This window comes from Cottoperca gobio, chromosome 6 (genome assembly GCF_900634415.1).
Source record: "Cottoperca gobio chromosome 6, fCotGob3.1, whole genome shotgun sequence".
Lineage (NCBI taxonomy): Eukaryota > Metazoa > Chordata > Actinopteri > Perciformes > Bovichtidae > Cottoperca > Cottoperca gobio.
The window spans coordinates 23,679,034-23,702,093 of record NC_041360.1 but is presented as its reverse complement, the minus strand read 5'-3'; the positions used below and the strand labels follow the sequence as shown (position 1 = coordinate 23,702,093).

The 23,060-nt window shown below is 42.8% G+C and overlaps 1 protein-coding gene across 16 annotated transcripts in view; it reads right to left on the bottom strand.

The window, feature by feature from the left end:
• LOC115010243 (pleckstrin homology domain-containing family A member 7-like) overlaps positions 1 to 23,060 on the bottom strand; it is a 103,566-nt gene that overhangs the window by 43,814 nt on the left and 36,692 nt on the right. For all 16 annotated transcript variants that reach the window (XM_029434755.1, XM_029434770.1, XM_029434753.1 and 13 more), the window contains one exon: positions 3,160 to 3,243. In XM_029434755.1, coding sequence (XP_029290615.1) covers positions 3,160 to 3,243 — 84 coding nt within the window. The remainder of the gene's footprint in view (positions 1 to 3,159; positions 3,244 to 23,060) is intronic.

Genomic DNA, 23,060 nt, shown 5'->3' with positions numbered 1-23,060 from the left:
GAAACTTCATTATATTTGAATGTTTCTTCGTTTCATTAGAAGCTACAGCGATTATTCGCTCCCGACTAAATTAGTAAATTTTCTGTCAACATGATATATATCTAACAAAACAACATGAAAGGATGAAGGACACTAATAATTAAGTTGAGAAAAGGCCGGTGTCCTAACTTTGAAAAGACAAGAGCTGGACCTTGAAATTAGGTCTGAGTGGGGAAATTAAAGTAGAGACTGAAATCCTTGAAGAGGCTCTTCAAAAAAAATAAAAAATAACAGTTGTGTAGCTAACAAAGGAGCCGGAGGTCGGAGCGAAAGCACAGAAGAAATGTGAAAAACATTCCATGGAAAGGTCAGAAAAGAACATGAGGTAGATGAGATAATTATTAATTAAGTATTAGTGTTATCTATTGCAAGAAAACGTATTGAACGTATGAGGAAGTCAGACACTAAGATGTGATATGTGGAGAAGATGTGGAGAAATATATTTTATTTTACTAATAATATCGTAATTATTTTTTTATTAATTAAATCTGAAGAGCACCGCAAGAACACATGTGTCGGCTGAAGCTCTGGTGCAGAGTGAAGGGCATCAGCCTTAAAGTCAAAGCCAGTTGTTTGACATCCCTGATCTCTGGTCCCTGAACGCCTCACAGTCTCCACTCATGGAGCTGCGGGAGTTTCAGATCCACACGGGAGGTGAAGTAAGAGTTGAAGGGGAGAGTCACATGACTGCATCCTCTAACCCTCTTGAATTAAGAGCTACTTTGAAAGTAAGTTGCCCCGCGGAGTGCGCGGTGAAAACACAACAAGTACAATTCAAACAGCTCCACTCTAACAATGCTCATTAAATATGCATCAAAGAAAAGCATGCGAGCAACAAACTCAGCAGACTGTAACCCTGGTTAGTGGTGGAGCCTGTGGGTGAACAACACACATCATTCACCCATTCATAGAGTCAGAGGCTACCATACAAGGTGCACATCAGCTCGTCAGTAGTGATCACACACACACACACACACACACACACACACACACACACACACACACACACACACACACACACACACACACACACACACACACTTGGCCATCGGGAGCAATTTGGAATTCTGCTGACTGCAGGACTGGGGATCGAACCACCGACCTTCCGACCGGTGGCTCTACCTTCTGAGCCACAGCCGCTGCCATGTGTACGATTTGTATAATAAGTAATACTGTTTCTATGTCACAATGTTCCTTCAGTCATGTGGCCGAGGCTCAGGAGTCTGTTTTGTCCAGAACCGCGATGTTAACAGTATATTGAGTTTTCTGCACAACACTCGTTTCATTAAGTTCACTTTGTGTTTGTGTCCGTGCTTTGAATCTGTGTGTGTTAAGTTGTTTTTACGACCAAACCAATGGTATATACAGCATTGTATCGTCAACGTAAAAACGACCATGTCGGAGCTTAGTTGGAGAATATATAATATTTATGCAGAGGACTAAAAAATAAGATTACTAAACTGTATTCTTTGGTGAACTCTGTCAACATTTGGGGAGTTGATTTAATATCAAAAGGCAAGACAAAACAGTTGGAGAACTACCAAAAAGCAACGCATCGAACTAAACGACAGATCCACAGAGGGCAGCACAATGATGCCTCGTATCAACTATCACCTAAAAATATCCTCATTCTCATACTTTTACAACAATATGCTTTGAGACCCAAAATGTGAAGGTCACAGGAGAATGCACCGTTTTGTTGCCATTGTTATTTTTGTATCGTAGACACATTTCCCTTCTATTCCTGCAGCAGTGGAAGTCAAACGCTCAATAGCACCATGACTGCTGCAAAGAAATGAATTCCAGAGTTTCATGCTCTCGCCAAATGTATTCTGGAAGCTGACATTCAAATTCAACTTCACCTCCCGAGGGCACGGGCAGGTAGACGTGAAGGAAAGAAAATGGAAGCAGGGCTGGAATCAACAGAGCTGCAGTCCAGGTTCTAGAACGTGGACCACAGGACGGGAACAAGGGAACACTGTCCAACTGCGGTATGATAACTGTTATATTCCACCGCTGGTGTACAGTGCCGGGAGCAAGAAGTCTCCTGCGATGTCTCCTAAATGGGCGTGAGTCGGCACTCTGACCTCATCAGGCCTCTAAAAGGGGTATAGCCTCATCAAAATCTAAAAATAGTCTAAGGACAAATGTTTGTGTTCTTTTGAGTTGGAAATACTAATTACTACAACTATTATCAAGGACATAGAAAGCTACAAAACGAAACGCGTTGATCTGACAAAAAGTTCTTCACACTGCAAGTTTCGCTGGAGTTTTACCGCTGCAGACTTGTTCTCTTCTCCGTGCACCTTGGAAGTAGAAGAAGTTGCACCGGGAATCCCTACTCTGCTTTTACTAACCATGAAGCTACCACCAGCAGCCAGCGAGCATAGCTTAGCATAAGAACTTTTCCCCCACTTCTTGCATCCTTTATGCTAAGCTAAGCTAATCAACTACTGACTGAGGCTTCATATGCACCTGATAAATATGTGCGTGGTATCAATCTTCTACCTCTAACTTTCAGCAAAAGGAAAATCAGATACAATTTAAAAAGTAAATTTAGCTGCACTTTGCAACTGTAACGGTTCAAACACTTCGCTGAGCGCTGCTTTAACGCCACCAGACATCGAGAACACTCCGACAGCGCTGCATGCCCTTGGCAAAGCCATAAACATTTTCTCCTTTGACTTTCTCTATTTAAAAAGCAGTGAAATGACAGGCCCACATCTTCACTTAGAACAACTTCTTCTTCTCTTGACGCCTGCTTTATACTCTTTGAATAAAGAGAACAAATATGTAAATGATAACTTTAAGGCAAGATGTTTTCAAAGTCACTGTCGAGTAAGAAGGTCAGGCAACTACAAGTGGAACTGAAACTGCAAGAGCAAAGAAAAGTATTTCCTTTAAATACTTTCAGCATAATTTCATAGCTGTAAAGAAAGTGATAAAATAACCAGCGGGACTCACAGGTGGAAATACAAAAACATTTCAGCCAAGTTTAGTGTCGATGTATCAAAACAGCTGGAGAAAGTCAATGTATGACAAAGCATCCAACATAACATTTTTATTTATTTTGTATTGTGTGTATGTTTGCGGCTGGGGAGAAGAAAAACAAACACTCACTGTTCTTGCAGGATAAAATCCATGTTCTCCGCAGAAATCTGTCCGCTCACAGGATGGCGAAACGCCGTGGTCCTCTGGTTATGACTGAAGAGAGGGAGGAGACAGAATTAGCTGCAAACACTGTGAGGGTATCACCCTGGATTTTCACCCCCACTGTGTGCACAAGTATAGCGGGCGCAAGCCGATCATTCCCCAGAGGAGCAGCGGGCTTAGAAGCTCTGTCGACCCTCTCCACCCCGTCCCTGACTTTCCCAGCCCCGTGTAGAATGTGAGGAGTGGCCGCGGGACGCCCACCCCACCCAAACCCTTCTGCACAGCCTGTGTGAGACAAACTGTCGGGCTCAGCACAAATCTGCTGGACAGTGCAGGCCGGGGCCTCCATCAGTCATAGACTCAGTCAGTCATTCTAAGCCCTCAACCAGAGTGTAAAAGCATTTGACAGGGTAAACAACACGGGGGTGGCATGGAGGGTCACAGTGTGTGTGTGTGAGAGAGTGTGTGTTCTCAAATGCAACAGGAGCACGAATGCCTCACAATGACTGCTGTGTGTATTGATGTTTGTACCGAAGTTCCACCAGCTTTGAAGTCGATGAACAAAAGAAGTTATTGGACTAACTTCAGTGTTCCTCTCAAATAAAGGAGCAACTGCTGCGAAGTGTGACAGCAGAGTTAACACTAAGAAACACAAAGTTTTAAAGGTGCTGTTGTCCTTGTCTGACAACATGACACACACACACACACACACACACACACACACACACACGAAGACTACATCTCTAACAGCAATCGATACAAAGCAACACTGTTCTCCGTCCGGGGGCCGCTCACATTACTCGTGCTGTACAGATTCCAGATCAAACCCTACAAGGTACAAAGGTTTCCGAAGACCCGGTGACATGACAGCGCTGGCATCCAGTGAGAGGGACTTACGACGCCATTACTTCTCAACTCAACTTGTTACATGAAAGTGTTTACATCTAATAGCACTGCCCTCAGCTCACACTGACGTCTGTTACATTGTTCTCTGCTGTCAGCTCAGCTTCTACAGCTAGTGTTACTATAAATACTAACTGTGACAGAGGCCATAGGACGACATGGACACCATGTTTGTGTTTACTAAAAGGTGTATTTTGACTTGTTTTTCAAAGTATGGACTTCACTGGGACAGAGAAACCCAGAAGGAGCTGATGTGGCTGTAAACCCACTGACATACGAGTCAATCAAATACCGAAAGGTACCCCCATGTGAGCATTTAGACTTTTAATCCTGTTTAGATAATATGATGCTAAAGGGATACATGGAGCATCATTGTTTGACACTGACCAAGCTGCCATATTAGACGAGTTGGGAGTGAGATTGTGTTGCCACAAGAGGACCTGCAGCTCAACACTTCAAATCCAAAGTCATGATGGTTTGATATCATTGGAAAGACTGAACACCAAACCAGATTCAAACTAACACAGCATGTCTCATTAATTCTGGTGTTCGGTCGTCACGTACCAAGCAGAAGAAAGAACATCCACAGCACAATGCAAAGAATGTATAGTTTCCTTTAACCCGGACGACTCACCTACAGCAGCCCACAGGGGTTTGACCTCGAGCGAAATGTAGAAGCGGGTGTTCACGGGCACAGAGAACCTCTGCTCCCGACCCACAAGGGAGGAGAGCAGCACGCTGTATGTGTGTCAGGACACAAACACCCAGCGTTCTAGATCGCAGCGTCCCTCAGGAGGATCCGCTGTTTCAACATAACAAGGAGCCCCGCGGCCTCCGAGGCACTTTGAGAATTAATGATCGTCTGAATAAGATGGAATTATAAATCGATCAGTTGTAGCATGAAAAGGAAAACGGATCATCCCGACAGGCCTGTGAGCCGTGAGTTACGACACTTTCTTTACAGGGCTGCAACAAATTCAACAGACGATGCTGAACGCCAGCGCTGCTTTAACGATAAACTGCTACTTGGGTCAACGCAGGTGATGTCATGTGTGTCGCCGATGTGGAGGAACGTCGCTCCAACCTTTTAGAGGTAAACCACTGAGTTAAAAACTTGTTTTTAGGCTTTCAAAATAAAATAATTTAGAGTATAAGAAAATAAAGGAATTTATTATCCATCTACATTATCTGCCGATGGAAATGCATTTTAAAAAGGCATGATTATGTACGGAAGAGGTCTTCGGTGGATCGTGCAAATGGATTATATTAAAAAATGTGAATTACATTGGCAGGAAAATGTCACAAATGGGGATTTAGTAAGAATAATTAATACATCATTAATAGATTCATGGTTTCGTATGTTAACGTGAATCCATTCCACTGAAAACATTGTTATGCAAGTGTGAGCGTGTGAAGCGTGCCGATGCTCAAACACCTTCGTCTCAACACATATTTTAACAAGCTGCGCCGCAAATCAGGCAAACGATAAACACGCGTTAAGAAATAATGTTAATTATGTCACGATGACAGCCCCAATAACATCTCTCACTCTCACAAATGTGTCAGAACTAATAGATGCATGCAGAATTCATAGAGAGCTTATGAACTGGGACGCAACACATTAAACCTATTAACTCTGATCTCCCTTGCCAAGTGGTGAAAAGGTATTTACGAGCGCTGAGGACACCCTCAAGTCCCCTCAGTGGACCGAGCGGTAAATATGGATCTTGATCGCACACGTTCACACAAAGCCTTGTTTACTTCTCAGCCCGATATGTGAAGGACTTCTCCTGGGGAACGGATGAATATGAAAGGGGAATAACGCGTCAGTGTCCTGAGAGGTTGTTTGTCTGCGAGTCTCTTCTGCAGCGAGGTTGAAAATAGCACATGACATAACAGACATGATGGTGTCGTTTCAGTAGAGCCGAGGCAGCGAAAGAAAACATGCTGCGAAGTAGCACTAAAAGCTTTATAAAGCACCCTTTTAACGAATGCCCCTTAACACAGGTAATAAAAGACATGTTCATAATGTACTTTTCATCCGTGAGTCCTTTGTGTATTTGTCTCGTTATCGCAGCGGGATCCGTGTAAAACAGAAGTGGTAAATAGCACTTCTTTGTGTCAGCGGCTCAGGATGAAAGAGCAAAAGCTTCTACCTGGAGTGAGTGTGTTGCACAAGTCATATCAAGACAACAAGTATCAGAAAGCAATCCAGACACAAGCGAGTCTGCTATCTGCAGATATACGTGTGTTCATTGCTCTTCTCTGGGAATTGGTGACTAATTAGGATAAGAGGAGGCAGGTAAAGTTAAAGCTGCACTATTCAATATTCTTGGGTCAAATAACTACGTGAGATGTGAAGCACAAGAGCAGCCGACTTCTAAAGTTTCTCTCGTGTGTGTGTGTGTGTGTGTGTCGTGTTATGGTGCACAGATGTGTTGTTCTGGTTGAGAGCAGCTTCAGGGAGGAAAACATGGATTATATTGATGTTAAATGTAAGGGATCAAGTATATTATCGAGCTTATAGAATAGCATCAACAAGCTGTTAACTCATTGATTGATTTCCCCTTTATATTTATTTATATATATATATATATATATACACGAGTCATAAAGTTAGCAGAAGGTTTCTGTATTAGCGCGTTTGTTTTGAGGCGCAGGAGATAAAAGGAAGAGACGTTGTGTGTGAACTTCTTGTGCACAAACAAAACACGTACAGGCATTCAGAGTGTAGATGCGAATATAAGAACATTCAAAGCTTCTGCTCAGCCTTTCATTGTGTTCATCGTGCATTATATCTGGCATTGTTTCACTGCAGCTCACTGAGAGGGAAGTGCAGCCGAAACACAGCATCAGCTCAACAGTGTGTTCCACTCGTAAACTTTAATCTCCAAGGACAACTGAGGCTCTACCTTCCAGCCATGAGAGCCTGACATAACTGAGCTCTGCGTGGATCCGTCCATGGAAAGGTGCCCTGTGTACCTGCAGCGTGGACGACCCTGGGTTTTGTTCCACATGTTTTAATACTAGAGAGGATAAAATACCCAAACATTTTCTAACAAAACATGCTTTTTCATTTGACAAAAGACGTTCGAATGTTCTCAAATGTAAAAGTAAAAGCATTTTTTAATTACCTCTCCACATGGTAGTGTACAGAAAACCATGCAGCTTGTAATCCAGCACTAGCGTTTGTCATTTTATCTCAATATATTAAGTTTACCAGGACGGAACCACATGCGGATGCTTTTTGATGTTGAATTAAGTGTTTCTGCAGACTGCACATTAAAAGCACTCAACGGGTGAAACACGCCGTGGGTTTTATTGTGAAGCAGCCACAGGAAGAGAAATTCCATCCATCCATCCATCCATCCATCCATCGTCTACCTCTTATCCGGGGTCAGGTCGCGGGGGCAGCAGCTCCAGTAAGGAACCCCAATCTTCCCTTCTCCGGGCCACATACTCCAGCTCCGACTTGGGGAACCCGAGGCGTTCCCAGTGAGGAGATATAATCTCTCCACCGAGTCCTGGGTCTTCCCCGGGGTCTCCTCCCAGCTGGACGTACCTGGAACACCTCCCTAGGGAGGCGCCCAGGTGGCTTCTTACTAGATGAACCACCTCAACTGGCTCCTTTCAACGTAAAGGAGCAGCGGCTCTACTCCGAGTCTCTCCTGATGGCTGAGCTTCTCACCCTATCTCTAAGGGAGACGCCATTGGTGCATGGAGGGATAACATCAGAGCCATGATAAGCAGAGTGCATCCCAGAAGCAACATGTGGCCTGAATGTGAAACAGTGATTCTGACACAGTCCATGCAGCGAAGGAGTAGATCTGTCAGTTTCCATCATTCATAGAAAGATGTCACGCTTAATCATTTCCTCAGAGTCTGCAACAAATGAATCAAACTTGCCGAGTCCTTCCTCTCACCATTAGTGTCAGTTTGAATCCTCACATTTTGAAAGCCAAACGTGTAAGGACACCTTCAGCTCCGTCTGCTTCTCAGATGCAACCAACACAAGACGGATTGCACCAATCAGCTGAGCTCAGACATTCGTGGATTCTTTTTTGTGTCACTCTCAGTGCTGATCCCAGCAGGGAAATTAATCACAACTTCTTCTGAGATATAGACTGAAAATGTGTTTTCACAGCTTGTTTTTTTATCAAATAAAGAATCGAGACGAACGGTTCAGATAAAAGAGACTCTGACATATCTCCCTTTCACACCAGAATCCAGTCTGAGACAATCATTTGGGCTTTAGTGCAACGAGACTGGAAGATCTGAAAAGAAGATATACAACAACTCGTGCTTCTCATTTCGAAACCAGACAACCCAAAGAATCTGTTCAGATGAAGCGACTCATTACTTTGTCATGTGAGATAAAATAAAGACCACTCTGCCTTTCAAGACAGTTTAATGAAGTCGTTTGTTTGTCTTCCATCGATCTCCGGTTATCAGACTCGCTTCCCTGCATCTGAAGCAGACTTTCTTTCTTGGGCAGGCGTGACACGAGGGAAATAAACTGAACCTTCCTCTTTCAAGACAATCTCCACCACTGAACTGCAGTCCGCCGGCGAGCTCTGCGCTCGACTTTGTTGCCCCCGTCGATATCCACGTGACATTTATGAAGGACGGGTGGTAAACCTCCGGGGTTATAAGATAAGAGCCCTCGCACAACACATCCCACCTCTCATGCAAACACACATGATCACACACACACGATCTCCGTCGCACACACTGCACCTGCCGTGTCATATGGCTCGGGTGTCACCGTGTTTTTCACTGTTGCCAAGTCAGGAAAACAAAGTTGTGCTGCCGAAATGATTAATGGAGTACTTGACTGACTCATAACATTTGTGGGTGATTAGTTTTTATATCATTCATTACATAGCTACTCAGAAAAGATCTTTCTTCCACATATCTTGATAATCAAGGCCCCTTCAGAGGCTGTGTGAACCTGTTCCAACACCTTTATAGTCAGACATCAAACTGCCGCTGGGGGAGTGTTCCAATATTTACACCGTTGCGAGTTCCCACTGAGTCCTGATTGGCTGACGGTGATCTTTGTGATTGCTTATTGATAACTTGATTGCTTAAATGAGCCAAACATAATGAAGTATGCACAGATCGTCGATAGTCGAGCTCTTGTTTAAGGTTTCGCAACACACTTGATCTAACAAACGTTTACACAGATTGAAAAGCAGCAGGAAGACAAAGACATATCATATCGCCTGCTGCATTCTCAAAACACTTTGAGCAACGAAAACAGCCTTTAAAGTCAAATTCAAGCTCAAATGTGTCACAGTTGCATGAAACCTTGTTGCTTTTTGACACAAATCAGGATTTTGTTACTTGCACTTGGATTCATTTTGAAAAGCATGCAAGAGAAAAGCTCCTTGAAGCAGCGAGCGTTCATTAGAGCACGGCACACACGAAGGAAAACAATCCGGCTGATTACATTATGTAACAGGCTGATTGCCCAGCTGGGCTTCTCGTCTGTGCATTTGCTTTGTGTTAAGTTATTAACCAATGAATGTGTCTGGGCTTGAGTTAATGTGGGAATTATTTACTGCTGTTAAAATGCTACAAATGGAGCTTTGACATTTCTTTTCATCGACACTGGACTGATGTCACATGTTCACGTGACTTCTGTCGACGACTCTTATCTTCTGTCTTCTGTCTTCCACCTCACAGCCGACCTGTGTTTCACCAGATGTAGCAGACGGTGTGTTTTTAAATGATTTGGCGAGTGGGTGTTCTGTCAGTCAAAGGTCTCGTCTATTTAAAGGGTTTTTCCAGATGAAATGTGTTTGAAGTGCAGCGAGGGAGGGCGGCCAGTGCAGTACGGGGAACACAGCTGAGGTCAATGCCATTCAGAGCACACTGCATATGTTTAACTAAGTATGTGAGTGTGCACGTTGTGTGTGTTTGTACAGTGTATATATATATGAGAGAGAGAGAGACGGAGAGAGAGACAGAGAAGGAGAGACCGAGAGAGAGAGAGAGCGAGAGATGATGCTTGTATGTACAGTGTGTGTGGGTGAGGCAGAGAGGGAGAGAGAGTGCGTTTCAGAAAGAACACAGGCGACAGTGTATTAATGTGTTTGTGTATCCTGGTCAAACACGAGTGTTAATGCTCTACAACATGTTGCTGCACTGTCGGGAAGAAAACATCGACAATGTTAATAATCCTTGTTCAAAAATAGCTCATTTAAAATGCACTCAGTTATTTTGAACACTGTGACCTTTTCAAGTCAAGTGTCTAAAGCCAAATGAATTCTCTTCTTGCCAAAATGACCAAACACGGCAGAAACAAACCTGCACATGTGTCCAGTTCAACAGCGGCTGGTCTCTCATACCACTCAAACAGACAGCCCACAAAATGTGCTCTTTGTTAAAAATGTCATTTAAAATCTATTAGAGAGCACAGAGCCGCTCCACCACTCATTTAATTGCACTCATTGGATAGCAGACACACACACACACACACACACACACACACCTCTGCCAAGAACTAAGTGACACTTAATCACCTAATTGAGTTGCACAATGCCACAGCTGCAAAAGGGGTCCTGATTTGGCCGGAGGAGGAAAGTAGGTTAAAACATTCTCACTGCTGGTTGTTGGCAGCCTGCAGAGAGGGCTGCTGGCACCGCTGCTCACATGATTTAACAGCCCCTGATGATGCTTTCAGCCTGCAGCTCTCACAGATAGCATCACGTTTCTTTGTAAACACTCTCAAAGGCACAATATACTACGAGTGCCCAACAACCAGTCGATGCATTAAGTAGTTCTTTAACAATTAGCTGGTTACAGAACGTGACTAAACCCGTGCTATGTGTGTTTCCTTTCAACCGCTTTACGACAAAAACTGAGCTTTAACTATAACAGTAATAACGTATCCTCTAATAATCGTTTACAGGACAACAAGAAACAAATTTCCTCCTATAAATTCATATTTCACACCAGAATAGTGCAATATATAGATTACTCGTCATCAGTCCATGAAAACAAATAATCCAATCTGTTTTTATATACAAAGATTATGTATATATAATAGTTTTGCAATGCTCAATGCAAAAACAAAATAAGAAATATTTAATTTTGGTTTTAGTCATTTTAGATGCCAGTGTAAAAACTAATGCCTCGCCAGAAGAAACATTTGTTCCCTGCATGTCGCTGTGTGAGAAGCTTCTCATTTAGTGCACGCCATTTGCTATTAATGTTGAGTCATTAACAAATCATAATATAAAAAGGTTATTAGGCGGAGCAACAAATCCACTCATCCTCCCACTCTGACCAGTGAGTGCATGTTGCTGAATTTTAAATAGCACTACAGAAGAGTCTCTGAATTCCTCTAGTAGGATTTGGAGCTGGAGATCCACAGTGCTACGGCAAACTGAAGAGCCGCCGACCAAACTGTGCTGCAGAGATACAACATGATAAAGTTATAGAGTTAGTATCGAGTACACCAACTGATCTCCGTTAAAGAAACATCAGCGAGACGCTTTGTGTTGCTCTGTTGGAGCCTCCCACCGTGTTGTGCCACAAATACAACTATGACAAAGAAGCAGGTTCTTTCAGCATAATGAAAAGTCCAGAATATTTTCTCTATTTGTTTTGGTTTACCTGCGTCCACACGGTCAGCGCTGCGGCGTCATTATGTGTGTGTCCCCCTGCGAGCATGTGAATGTGAATGCTGCATGAACTGCAGGAGGAGGGAGCGCCAGCATGCTAGCTCAGTCCTATAACTGTCCAGGGGGATGGAATACAATCTGACCACTACACACACACACACACACACACACACACACACACACACACACACACACACACACACACACACACACACACACACACACACACACACACACACACACACACACACACACACACACACTCAGTGTCAGTGTCCCTGCTGAATTCCTAGCAGGCCGCTGCCGCCAGTGAATTCCTTCCTCGGCCCTGTGAGCGCGAGGCGGTGACACATTTGGTTGAGCTCCGTGCTGCCGCTGCCACCATCTCTTGTTCAGGTTTCACAGCCATCCACTGCCACCTCCCCGCCCACACATCCAGAACACATCACACAAACTCAAACATCCTCTTTCATTTGATTTTCTCACAGTCTAACTCTCTCTCACGCTCTCCCCGTCACTCCGCTCGTCACTCCCACTCAGGCTGCAAAGCGTTCAGAACTCCTTGTTTGATTAAATGAAGGTGTATAAGAGTCCACAGAGGTTTTGTCAGGTTAAGTGGTAAACACCCAGACATATCTCAATATGCCACCAGCACTGGCACCTACAGCTTGGTAATGAGGGTTATTACAAAGCAGGCTGATAAGCAAAGACCCATAATGTCTTTTGTACCACATTTCCTTTTCAGTTAAGCTTTCAAGTTGCTTTATCACAAACTGTGCAAGGCTGGACGGTTGTGCCAATTGGGTTACTAGAGAAAGATACAGGGCATCACATTGGATTTCCCCTGCAGTCTATTTACAACAGGATCCCGTATTGTTACACAAAGACACCTAGAAGTGCGTCTACAGCTAGCATAATGACTCTTAAGCTCATCGCTGACTCAACCTCATCTCGAGCTTCCAGTGCGGCCCGGTGAAATGAAAAGCATCTCCGGCAGCGCAAGAGGGGGAAGAGGTGGGACTGACAGAGCCAGGGCGGTCACTCCGCACTGCTGGCAGACTGAGCAACAACACGGTGCCAGTAATAACTTAGGCTGACACCAGCGTCACTGGCACTGCTGCTGCTGCTGCCACGGCCAGACAGAAGCTCCGCGTGCCCACCAGTGCCAAATGTACAACTGGATAACAAGGTATTTAAATGGCATCTTACTTTCTGTTGACACACCACAAGTGAGTGACTAAAGAGTGACCGTTTAATTGGTGGCGTCGCATTAGAAGCACTGAACAGACAAACTGTGAGTCTAAAATGTCATCGGCTATAGATTCAGTCATTAAGACACGAACAACGGCAAACAATACTGGTGCTGCTGGAGACATACTGGTGCTGCTGGAGACATACTGGTGTTCCATCTGCAGTCATTATGTGCTAAAGGGTCTACAGCTGGAAAGCAGGATGAAGGTGTTAACGCGACGTATTAGGGGCGTAAATCATTTACAGCAGTCATTCAACATTTGGCAATAAAATAAGTCCTGGAATAAAAAAGAAGGCGTTGATTTAGAAACTCATATGCTTCATGAACCTTAATAATAATCCTCACTGCACGATAATAAAGTTAAACCAGCGCAAACCTTTAACACAGTGATGCTCGTCAGGAAGCATCCCGCTCCTCGTCAAAGCTCTCCACTGAACTGTTGTGGTTGTAGCGCAACATAAACACTTCACCGATGCATCAGTTCGCCGTGCTGACAGCCATCAAGGAAAAGGTAAAGATTACACAGTTCTGCTGCAAGAGAAGCTCCTGCAGCAACTCCAACACATCACATGGTGGCAGAATGACCCCCCCGGTGCTGCGTGTGTTTATGGTGCTATAAGTAAGCAGAGTTTACAAATAATACTCAATGACCGTTTCAATGTCCTCACAAACATGTGGAAATGTTTCCCTCTGTCCTCCGGCATCCCCCGAATGGATTTGTAAAGTGATCAGCGTTCATTATTGAAACCTCTCAACCTGCAGCGAGTAAACAAGCTCGGAGCAAATGACAAATGTTAACAAGCCAGTTTAATTTTCGCCTCATGCTTGCAGACGGCTGCTGCAGAAGAATATCTGGAACGTTCACAAATATCATCGAGGCTTTCCCGTGTTGTTTACATACTGCAGCTCTGGGCTGTACAGTGTTCCCGTCTCTTAGCTGTTACAAGCTACAAGGTTGAACAAATACATTTTCACATATCTGACATCAGGTTACGTTCAGATTCTGCTTCCTTTAAACCCACTGAGTCTTAATGGAGCCTGCTCTGTATTTAACCATCTGTGTTTCCCAGGTGAACAGATGTGGGGTTTTAATGTCGTCCGCACTGAACGAGTCATATTTCTGCATGAAGATGGCTGCGGTACAAACCAACCTTTTTGACATGCTGGTGGTGTCGCTGAATCAAATGTCAACTGCTGAGGACTGCAGGAGTCAATGTTCCCCTCAGGATTCATCTCGCACTCTCATTATGTTGAAATAAGTTTATGTTCATCAGTTTATGCACCACCTGCAAATCTAATGCCGTTCCTACTCAGCTCAGTCTCAGCTGTCGTTTGTGTTTAGTGCTAATTAGCAAATGTCAACGTGTTAATCGCGTTAAAATGGCGATGATGGTAACTTGTTGATATGTTATTTCTCACTTCAGTTTTTCAGATTGTGTGCATGACTAAAACTAGGACTGAATCTCGGACAACTACAGCTCTCATGTATTAAAGCTTTACATTAAAACTCACCAATGTGGCTGCAGCACTGAAGCTGCATGAGGGCGACTACCCAGTGATACACTATTATGTTACCATGTTCTATTTATGTTACGAGGACTCATTCTTCCACATTTATTGTACTTTGGGAATAAACCCATTCCAGTTCTCCAGAGCTCACGCGGGAGCGTTTCCTGACAGCTCTATGGAAATCAGATCACTGCTTGTTCGACACTTGTCTACATTCAAATCAGCTGTGACACTTCGGCCCCCTGCCTCAGCGCCTGGCTGACTCTATTAATAGCCACTCTTCACCAGGCTGAGGAGCAGAGTGCCTGTTAAATGTCTTATTGCGGAGATAATGAAAATATTTGCATAAACAGGAATGGCAGTGGGATGGATCCCCGTGATTCAGAAGAGCATGTAGCGGAGTGAATAATGCCGAGGCTCATTACGGGAGGGCCTATACAGAATTAGCCTCGACACTGCAGTTTGTGCCTTCGCAGCAAATAAGATTCATTGTGAGCAAATTGAGCTGTTTAAGAGAGAGGATTTTGGGAAGCTATTTAGGGCACAAAATAAGTGATTTTTATGGATTTTATAATTACAAATTAACTACTTCTGTATGGGTCATCTCTTTTTTTGTAGACAATAAGGCTTTAGTTGTACGAGAAGGAGGATTGCAAAGTAATACAGGACAAGAATGTAGGACGTAAGTGCAGAGTTGACTAAATCCGCATAGTAACGAGGCATCTCATCTACCGGCTGCTCTTCAGCGGTGGCAGAGCGACGTGGGCGAGGGTCAACATCAAGAGGTAAAGTGGAGGGAAAATGTTTCACTGGTGTAACTCAAGCAGTTGTTCCGAGCATCAGAGCTGCAGAATGTATGCCTGCGGTGTGCAGGGTTAATATTATAATGTGATACTTTATTGGTCCCTTTCGGCAATTTCTCTTTTTGTTTGGACACCTACAGATGAGCTCTGCTGCAGCCGGCTGGGGTTCAGGGATTTGTTGGAGGGCACTTCCACAGGGTAATGCTTGCAATAAAATGTAATTAAAATAAAACTTTAATATCAATAACAAACAAGTCACTCTTGTTTCCTACAGAAAAGATAATCATGTGTCCTCCTATAAAACAAGACAGAGTCGACAGCCATGCTAGCAGCTCTGTGAGGCTGAAGCTAAATGCTAATGTCAGCGTGCTAACATGCTCATAATGACCATGCTAGCAGCTCTGTGAGGCTGGAGCTAAATGCTAATGTCAGCGTGCTAATATACTTATACTAACCATGCTAGCAGCACTGGGAGGCTGGTGCTAAATGCTAATGTTAGCGTGTTAACATGCTCATAATGACCATGCTAGCAGCTCTGTGAGGCTGGAGCTAAATGTTAAGGTCAGTGTGCTAATATACTTATACTGACTATGCTAGCAACACTGTGAGGCTGGAGCTAAATGCTAATGTCAGAGTGCTAATATACTTATACTGACCATACTAGCAGTTCTGTGAAGCTGGAGCTAAATGCTAATGTCAGCATACTAACATGCTCATAATGACCATGCTAGCAGGCTGATGTTAAACAGGTGTAATGATTTTATCTTTGTCTAAATGTTATCATGATCACCATCTTAGTTTAGAATGTTAGCATGCTAACATTAGGAAATTAGCACAAAACACAAAGTACAGATGAGGCTGTTGAGAAGGTCATTAGATCCGTCAGTCGATGAATGTTGGTACTAAATTGAAACCAAAACCACAAACAGGATGCATCGTCTGGGACTCATAACTGTCTGTACAGCATGACTGTTGATTGATCCTCTTTAAATCATGAATGTCTGCGTAAAACTTAATAGCCATCCTTCCAACGATTTTTAAGACCGACTGACGCACAAAAATCAAATGTCACAAAATAGGTTTTCTGCAACATTCTGCCGCCTTTAACATCAAGGTTGATAAATAAACCTTTATAAAAGGGTAGGAGAATATCTCAGGGTAATGCCACTTATATGCATTTCTTTTAATAGATCTGTACATTTAATTAGAATGTATGTTGATGATGCGTGGGTGAGGGGGGGCGATGTTCTTACAGCTAATTACTGTAAGGCTGGGAATCCTTTGAAAGGAATACTTACTGCTGGCACAGAATAGGATGCAAGTACAAAGAGAAGTTTTTAAAAACAACTGATAAACCAAGAGTATTTAAAACAGCACCATCATTAAAACTGAAGCGGAGTTTCACTTTACTTTGATCACTGTGCAGTGTTGAACCGCAGCTTGTTAAAGACCCCCTGACAGAGCGATAGCAGCAGGTCTGCCGCACAGACTGCTGCATCTACTTCCACCCTCTCGTTTCCTGTCCGTCCTGACAAGCATGTGAACATGGAAGAATTCCTCCGTTCATACAAACACGAGGGCTCAGAGAAAACAGAGCAGGACCGGTGGAGCTGAGAGCAAATATGCCGACGACAACAAGAAACGGAGTGAAGCGGGAGAGAAGATGGCCTACATCTGATAACTGGCTGGCAGCCCGCGAATGATCGTCCCGCTGAGACGTGCATGTTGAGGAGAGGCGTGACATTAACTTTGACAAAGCAAGATTAAATAGTAAATAACTCACTAAAGGAGATTAAAGTATATTATATGGAATAGAGATATAAAAGTAACAAGTTTTACTTTTAGGTTAACGTGGACACGAGGTCCTCCAGCTTCCGAGTATCATGAACCCTTTGAACTTCTATTTCCGTGGCAACTGAGATGGAGTCAAACTGGATGATTAGCCGTCACGGCAATATTCATGCATGTTGAAAATGACACTAAGATCATATTGTGACTCAAGTATCGTGATAATATTGTGTCCCCTACAACGTGCTACACAAATAAATAAAGTATTGCCAAGGTGCTTCAGTTGTCAGCTCTAAATAGCATCTTAATTGAATCTCTTGTGCCACATCAGTCGGTGTCGTTGCCCTTCCCTTCAGGGTGATCATATTTTCATTGATTCCAGGAAAATCAACCTTTGTGCCCCTCAAAAGTACATGTACAGGACTATTTATAGCGTCCTGCTTGGCTTGGCAGGCTCAGCAACACACAAGCTCAAAGCCATGACTGCAGCTCATGACCTTTCCTGTTCTATCATACCTCCCGTCTTGTCTCCATCACAAACTGAATTTTAACACTCGTGCTCTTTCCATCTGCTCTTTTGTGTTTTCTCTCCATTTCTTCCCACTGCCTACTTTAAAGTCTGCTTTCCTCTTTCTCACTGGTCTGAGCCTCCTTCTCGTTTCCCCTTCAACACGCTGCATTTATAAAAACACAATTTGTCTGAAATGGTTATTCATTTCATCTGGTCATCTTTTCTTTATGGTTTTGACGCTCGTCTCCACTGCCGCCTCGTCCCTCCTCGCCTCCCTCCACGACGCTCCCCAGACAGGCGAGTTATGAAGCCGCTCTGTCAGTTAATTGCGGCTCCATCAAGTAGCAGGATTGGGATTCTTCAGCCCTGATGAGCCGCTCTGTCTGGATTGTGTCTGTGTGAGGGTGGTGTAATAGATATGTCCATCACAACCAATCACAGACAGCAGACCGAGTGGCGTCCACCTTTGTTGCTACTGGTGATGGCACAAGGCCCCCCCCTCAAGAGACTACTTCGGGACATTTTGTTGCTATGGCAACAAGCCCCCACTCTTGTCCAATGCAATACATTTTGCCAAATAGAGGAAGGACTTTTATGGTAAGCTTTTGCAAAAGAAGGAGATTATAGTGTTACTGCAAGCAACACCTCTTCTGGAAGTGTGTGTGTCTGTGTGTGTGTGTGTCTGTCTGTGTGTGTCTGTGTGTGTCTGTGTGTGTGTGTGTGTGTGTGTGTGTGTGTGTGTGTGTGTGTGGACGACAGGAGAGCAGCTTCAGCCGGACAGCGAGGGACTGACAGCCTGGCATGCTAATGGAAGACAAGTCTACGCTGCATTCACATTCAAAACACTTCACACGTCCTGACGGGCCCTGTCTCAGAGCCAGGAAGGGATTTCGTGTGTGTGTGTGTGTGATGTGTGTGAGAATCAATGGGACTCAACAATCAAAGCTGGCAAGAAAGAAAGAACAAAGGCAGATTGCAAAAGGTTTAAATAATGAAATAACCAAAGAATAAATGGAATACTGGAAATGTGGCGTTTCAAAAAGAGTTGTTGACAAATCTATACACGAGTAGATCTGAGCAGGTTTACCAGCTCCACTGAAACACAGTTTATAATGTATAGAGGGGGATTTCGGAGCACCTTGTTGGCCCGGAGCTCACTCTCTCTTTCTATTCCTCTGTAACCTCTCTGCTATCGCTTGTCAAATAAAGACTCACAAAAAAGTACACAAAAATACGCAGGATTGTTTCCAGTTGAGCTGAATTTTTTATATTTCCTTACTATAAGAATTATGCACTTTGTCTGGGCAATAATAGACCTTTTTTTGCAAGTCATCCCCCTCACTCTCACTCTCCCTGCATTTCCTGTCTGTATCTGCACTACAGTATCTCTAGCAAATACTTTTCCAATATCCTTGCACTGTTTTCTATACATTATTGTCAACAGTGTGGCAGCATCATTGGCAAAACATGGTTTTAATGTCAACAAGTCAGCATGTGTCTCATCACGGCTGCTTACACCGACGTGCAACATTTAAATGTTGTAGCTGCAAAGCTACACTTTCCATAAATAAGGTTTCTGGTGGAGGAAGTCGACACAGCTGTAGCTCAGAAATCTGCTCTGAAAATTATTTAGTAACAATCATGGCAGAAAAATAAACTGCTTGTGTTCCCGGTGGGTTTAACAGGATGCAAGAGACCTGTTGCATGTTCGACCCAATGATGTGCAAGAAATGCACTAAGGTGTGTGGTGATTGGACCAGCAGCGCTCAGGGAGAGGATGAAGGGATGAACACGCAAACTGCGAAGATTTCAGCAGATTCTCTATAAATAACTGTGAAAGAGAAATGCAAAGATTATACAGTTTAAGATGCAGAGACGGAGAGAGAGAGAGAGAGAGAGAGAGAGAGAGAGAGAGAGAGAGAGAGAGAGAGAGAGAGAGAGAGAGAGACGATGAATGAGAGATAGAACCAGCACAGTCACAAGGAGACACGACCACGCCCACAAAAACACACAGATGTTTCACACTCGATGCCGTCTGACGAGCGTCTTGTTGGTTCGGTTGAGAAGATGCTTCTAAATGCGTAGCAGCAAAGTGCACTCTGATCCGACACCGCAGGACCCTGAGATATTTAATCTGACTGGCCCCCACGTTTAATCTAAGTGATATACTGCGCTCATCCAAATAATTAAAAGTGTTCGCAACTGTGCGCCCGAACAAATCAAACACTCGAACATAATAAGACATTTAGCTCCAACTCACAGGGGACAGTTAAGTTGCTCAACAGCCTAGTACCAACACGATGTGAGGAACATTAGAGCCTCGCTGGTGAATCATAAACTACAACCCAATATTCCAGACAAAAAACACCAAAGAAGAAGAGTTCAAGTCGAAAGTTAAATTCAAACTTTCATCAGTGATAGATTTGCATCGCTGGGGCCGGTCACCACGGCAACATTCATCACTGAAACTTGGCTTCAAAGACGCGAACACTCCCCCCCCCCCCCCCCACAAGGGACACACAGATCTGCAGGGACATTTATTACCCAAGATGCAAATGTGCTTAAATAAAAGAAAGTTTCAGAACACTAAAAATAACATCCATCTCAAGTTGCACATGTGCTCCTTTTTTAATTTACTGGATATTACAGCCTGACTGGTTTTTAGGAGCAACTGCTGGTGAAATATTAAAAGTTTGGACCTCTGTGGCACAGCTCAGGTATACAGTGGCACTTTATGCCTCATTAGGAGGCGGAGGGAGGAATCCGGTCTGCCCACTGACACTGAGGAGAATTACTCCAGTTCTGCTCCGGCCCACGCTTCCCTTGCCGAGTCCTCTGAGACCGACGCGAGACAGAGTTTCTTCTTGTTTGGAGTTGCCAATGTGGGAAGTGAAATACATGCGATGGAAATGTGTTTGGGTTGTCCCAATTGCTCTACTTAACGGTTTTCCGCAGCAGCAGATAGTTTCGGCACTTAACGCCTGGCTACCGTGCCAAAGTCACACACACACACCACACACACACACAGTGCTTTTATTGTGAGTTATAGTTTTGCAAAGCATATGCACCTGCAGCACCTGCAAAGGATCATTTGAAAGTTGGTGCTGTCCACTCGAAATATCTCAGGTAAAGTAAAAGTAATGTGGCTGCGGGTGCTTTAATCCGATCTGCAGCAAAAGGATCCAACAGTTGGGTAGAAACAATGCTGGGCACCAGTTATGGACGGGGTTTCAAATATCTATATCCATATCCTGCAAGACAACACCAATCTGTCTTTTGGGTTTTGGATGGGAGTCGTGCTATATCGTGCACAGCCCCGCCTCTTCATGCATGTACAGTGGCCGCTTTGAATACACACAAAGTGGTCTCAGATTAGAGCGGGGATTAGAGCCGTGCTGCCCACACGGACTGAGCCAGCTGGGGGCGTAATGTGAGACCGGAGAGACTCGCGAGCTCAAAGAGTTCCAGTGACAGACGGGTGGAGAAAAGGGGACGAAGGCCGATATCAAAATCCTTCACACGCAGCTCTGGAATGGAAGCAAGGGGCCGTTTTCTGTGGACGCCATCTACTTCATCAGTGTCTGGTAAACACTGTTCACTCTTTAATAAGATCATTAGAGTAGAAAAGATAAGAACATTTAGTGTAATTTCTCCCGAGTGCATCAACACATTATCATCTAATATGAAGAATTAGTGCTTTATGTCATAATGACGTGTGCTATAAATAGAAAGTCCTCTAACCTAACGGCCTGTGGACGGGAGGAATCTGCAGTCGGAGCCGGATGACTCAACAGACTTGTTTTAAATACTTTTAAATTGTAAGACGGCAGACATGATGACTCCATAATGATGGGTTTTTCTGGCGGGGGTTTTGTGCATCTGCAACACATTCTCAAGATTGACATGCTCACTACTCGTGGACAATTCAATATGGTGATCACTTCACCTCAGCGTGCATACGTTCATTCACTTTGCCTCTTTTGATTAGTTTTTACTTGTGTATTACTAGTAATAGTAATATTAGTAGTAATAGTAATATTAGTAGTAATAGTAATAGTAGTAGTAATAGTAGTAATAGTAATAGTAATATTAGTAGTAATAGTAATAGTAATATTAGTAGTAATAGTAATAGTAGTAGTAATAGTAATAGTAATAGTAATAGTAGTAGTAATAGTAGTAATAGTAATAGTAATAGTAGTAGTAATAGTAATAGTAATAGTAGTAGTAATAGTAATAGTAATAGTAGTAGTAATAGTAGTAATAGTAATAGTAATATAGTAGTAATAGTAGTAATAGTAGTAGTAATAGTAATAGTAGTAATAGTAATAGTAATAGTAGTAGTAATAGTAATAGTAATAGTAATAGTAGTAATAGTAATAGTAATAGTAGTAGTAATAGTAGTAGTAATAGTAGTAGTAGTAGTAATAGTAGTAGTAATAGTAATAGTAGTAGTAATAGTAATAGTAGTAGTAATAGTAATAGTAGTAGTAATAGTAATAGTAGTAGTAGTAGTAATAGTAGTAGTAATAGTAATAGTAATAGTAATAGTAGTAGTAATAGTAGTAGTAGTAGTAATAGTAATAGCAATAGTAGTAATAATAGTAGTAGTAGTAATAGTAGTAGTAGTAAAAGTATTAGTAGTAGTATTAGTAGCAATAGTAATAATAGTAGTAGTAGTAATAGTAATAGTAGTAGTAAAATTATTAGTAATAGTAGAAGTAGTAGTAATAGTAATAGTAATAGTAATAGTAATAGTAGTAATAGTAATAGTAATAGTAATAGTAATAGTAATAGTAATAATCGTAGTAGTACTAGTAATAGTAATAGTAGGAGTAATAGTAGTAGTAATTGTCATAGTAGTAATAGCAGTAATAGCAGTAATAGTAGTAGTAGTAGTAATAGTAATAGTAGTAGTAGTAGTAATAGTAGTAGTAATAGTAATAGTAGTAGTAATAGTAATAGTAATATTAGTAGTAATAGTAGTAGTAATAGTAGTATTAGTAGTAATATTAGTAGTAATAGTAATATTAGTAGTAATAGTAATAGTAGTAGTAATAGTAATATTAGTAGTAATAGTAATAGTAGTATAGTAGTAATAGTAGTATTAGTAGTAATGTATTAAATGATTCCCCATAGTCTATTCTCTTCATTTCATAGCTTTCCTCTTGGTTGCGCTGCTTCCAGCCTCAGATCGAGATTTGGAGGGCTGGCCTTTATGTTAGAGCTTTTATCCAATCATATTTCAGCCATGATGTCAGTGTTTCCCCTACCATTGTCTTGGCTCAGCGCCCCGCCAACAGAGCCCAGCGCCCTGCCTGAAATTCAAGGTGTTTTTTTTTCTTTCTCGAATTAAAAATATATATTTATTTTTTTATTCACAACTCCCTTTTCACATTGACAGGTGCTTTTTTATTAAATAAACTAAACGCTTATGCTATTAATCTAATGTATGTGCACGTTTCAGTTTGTAC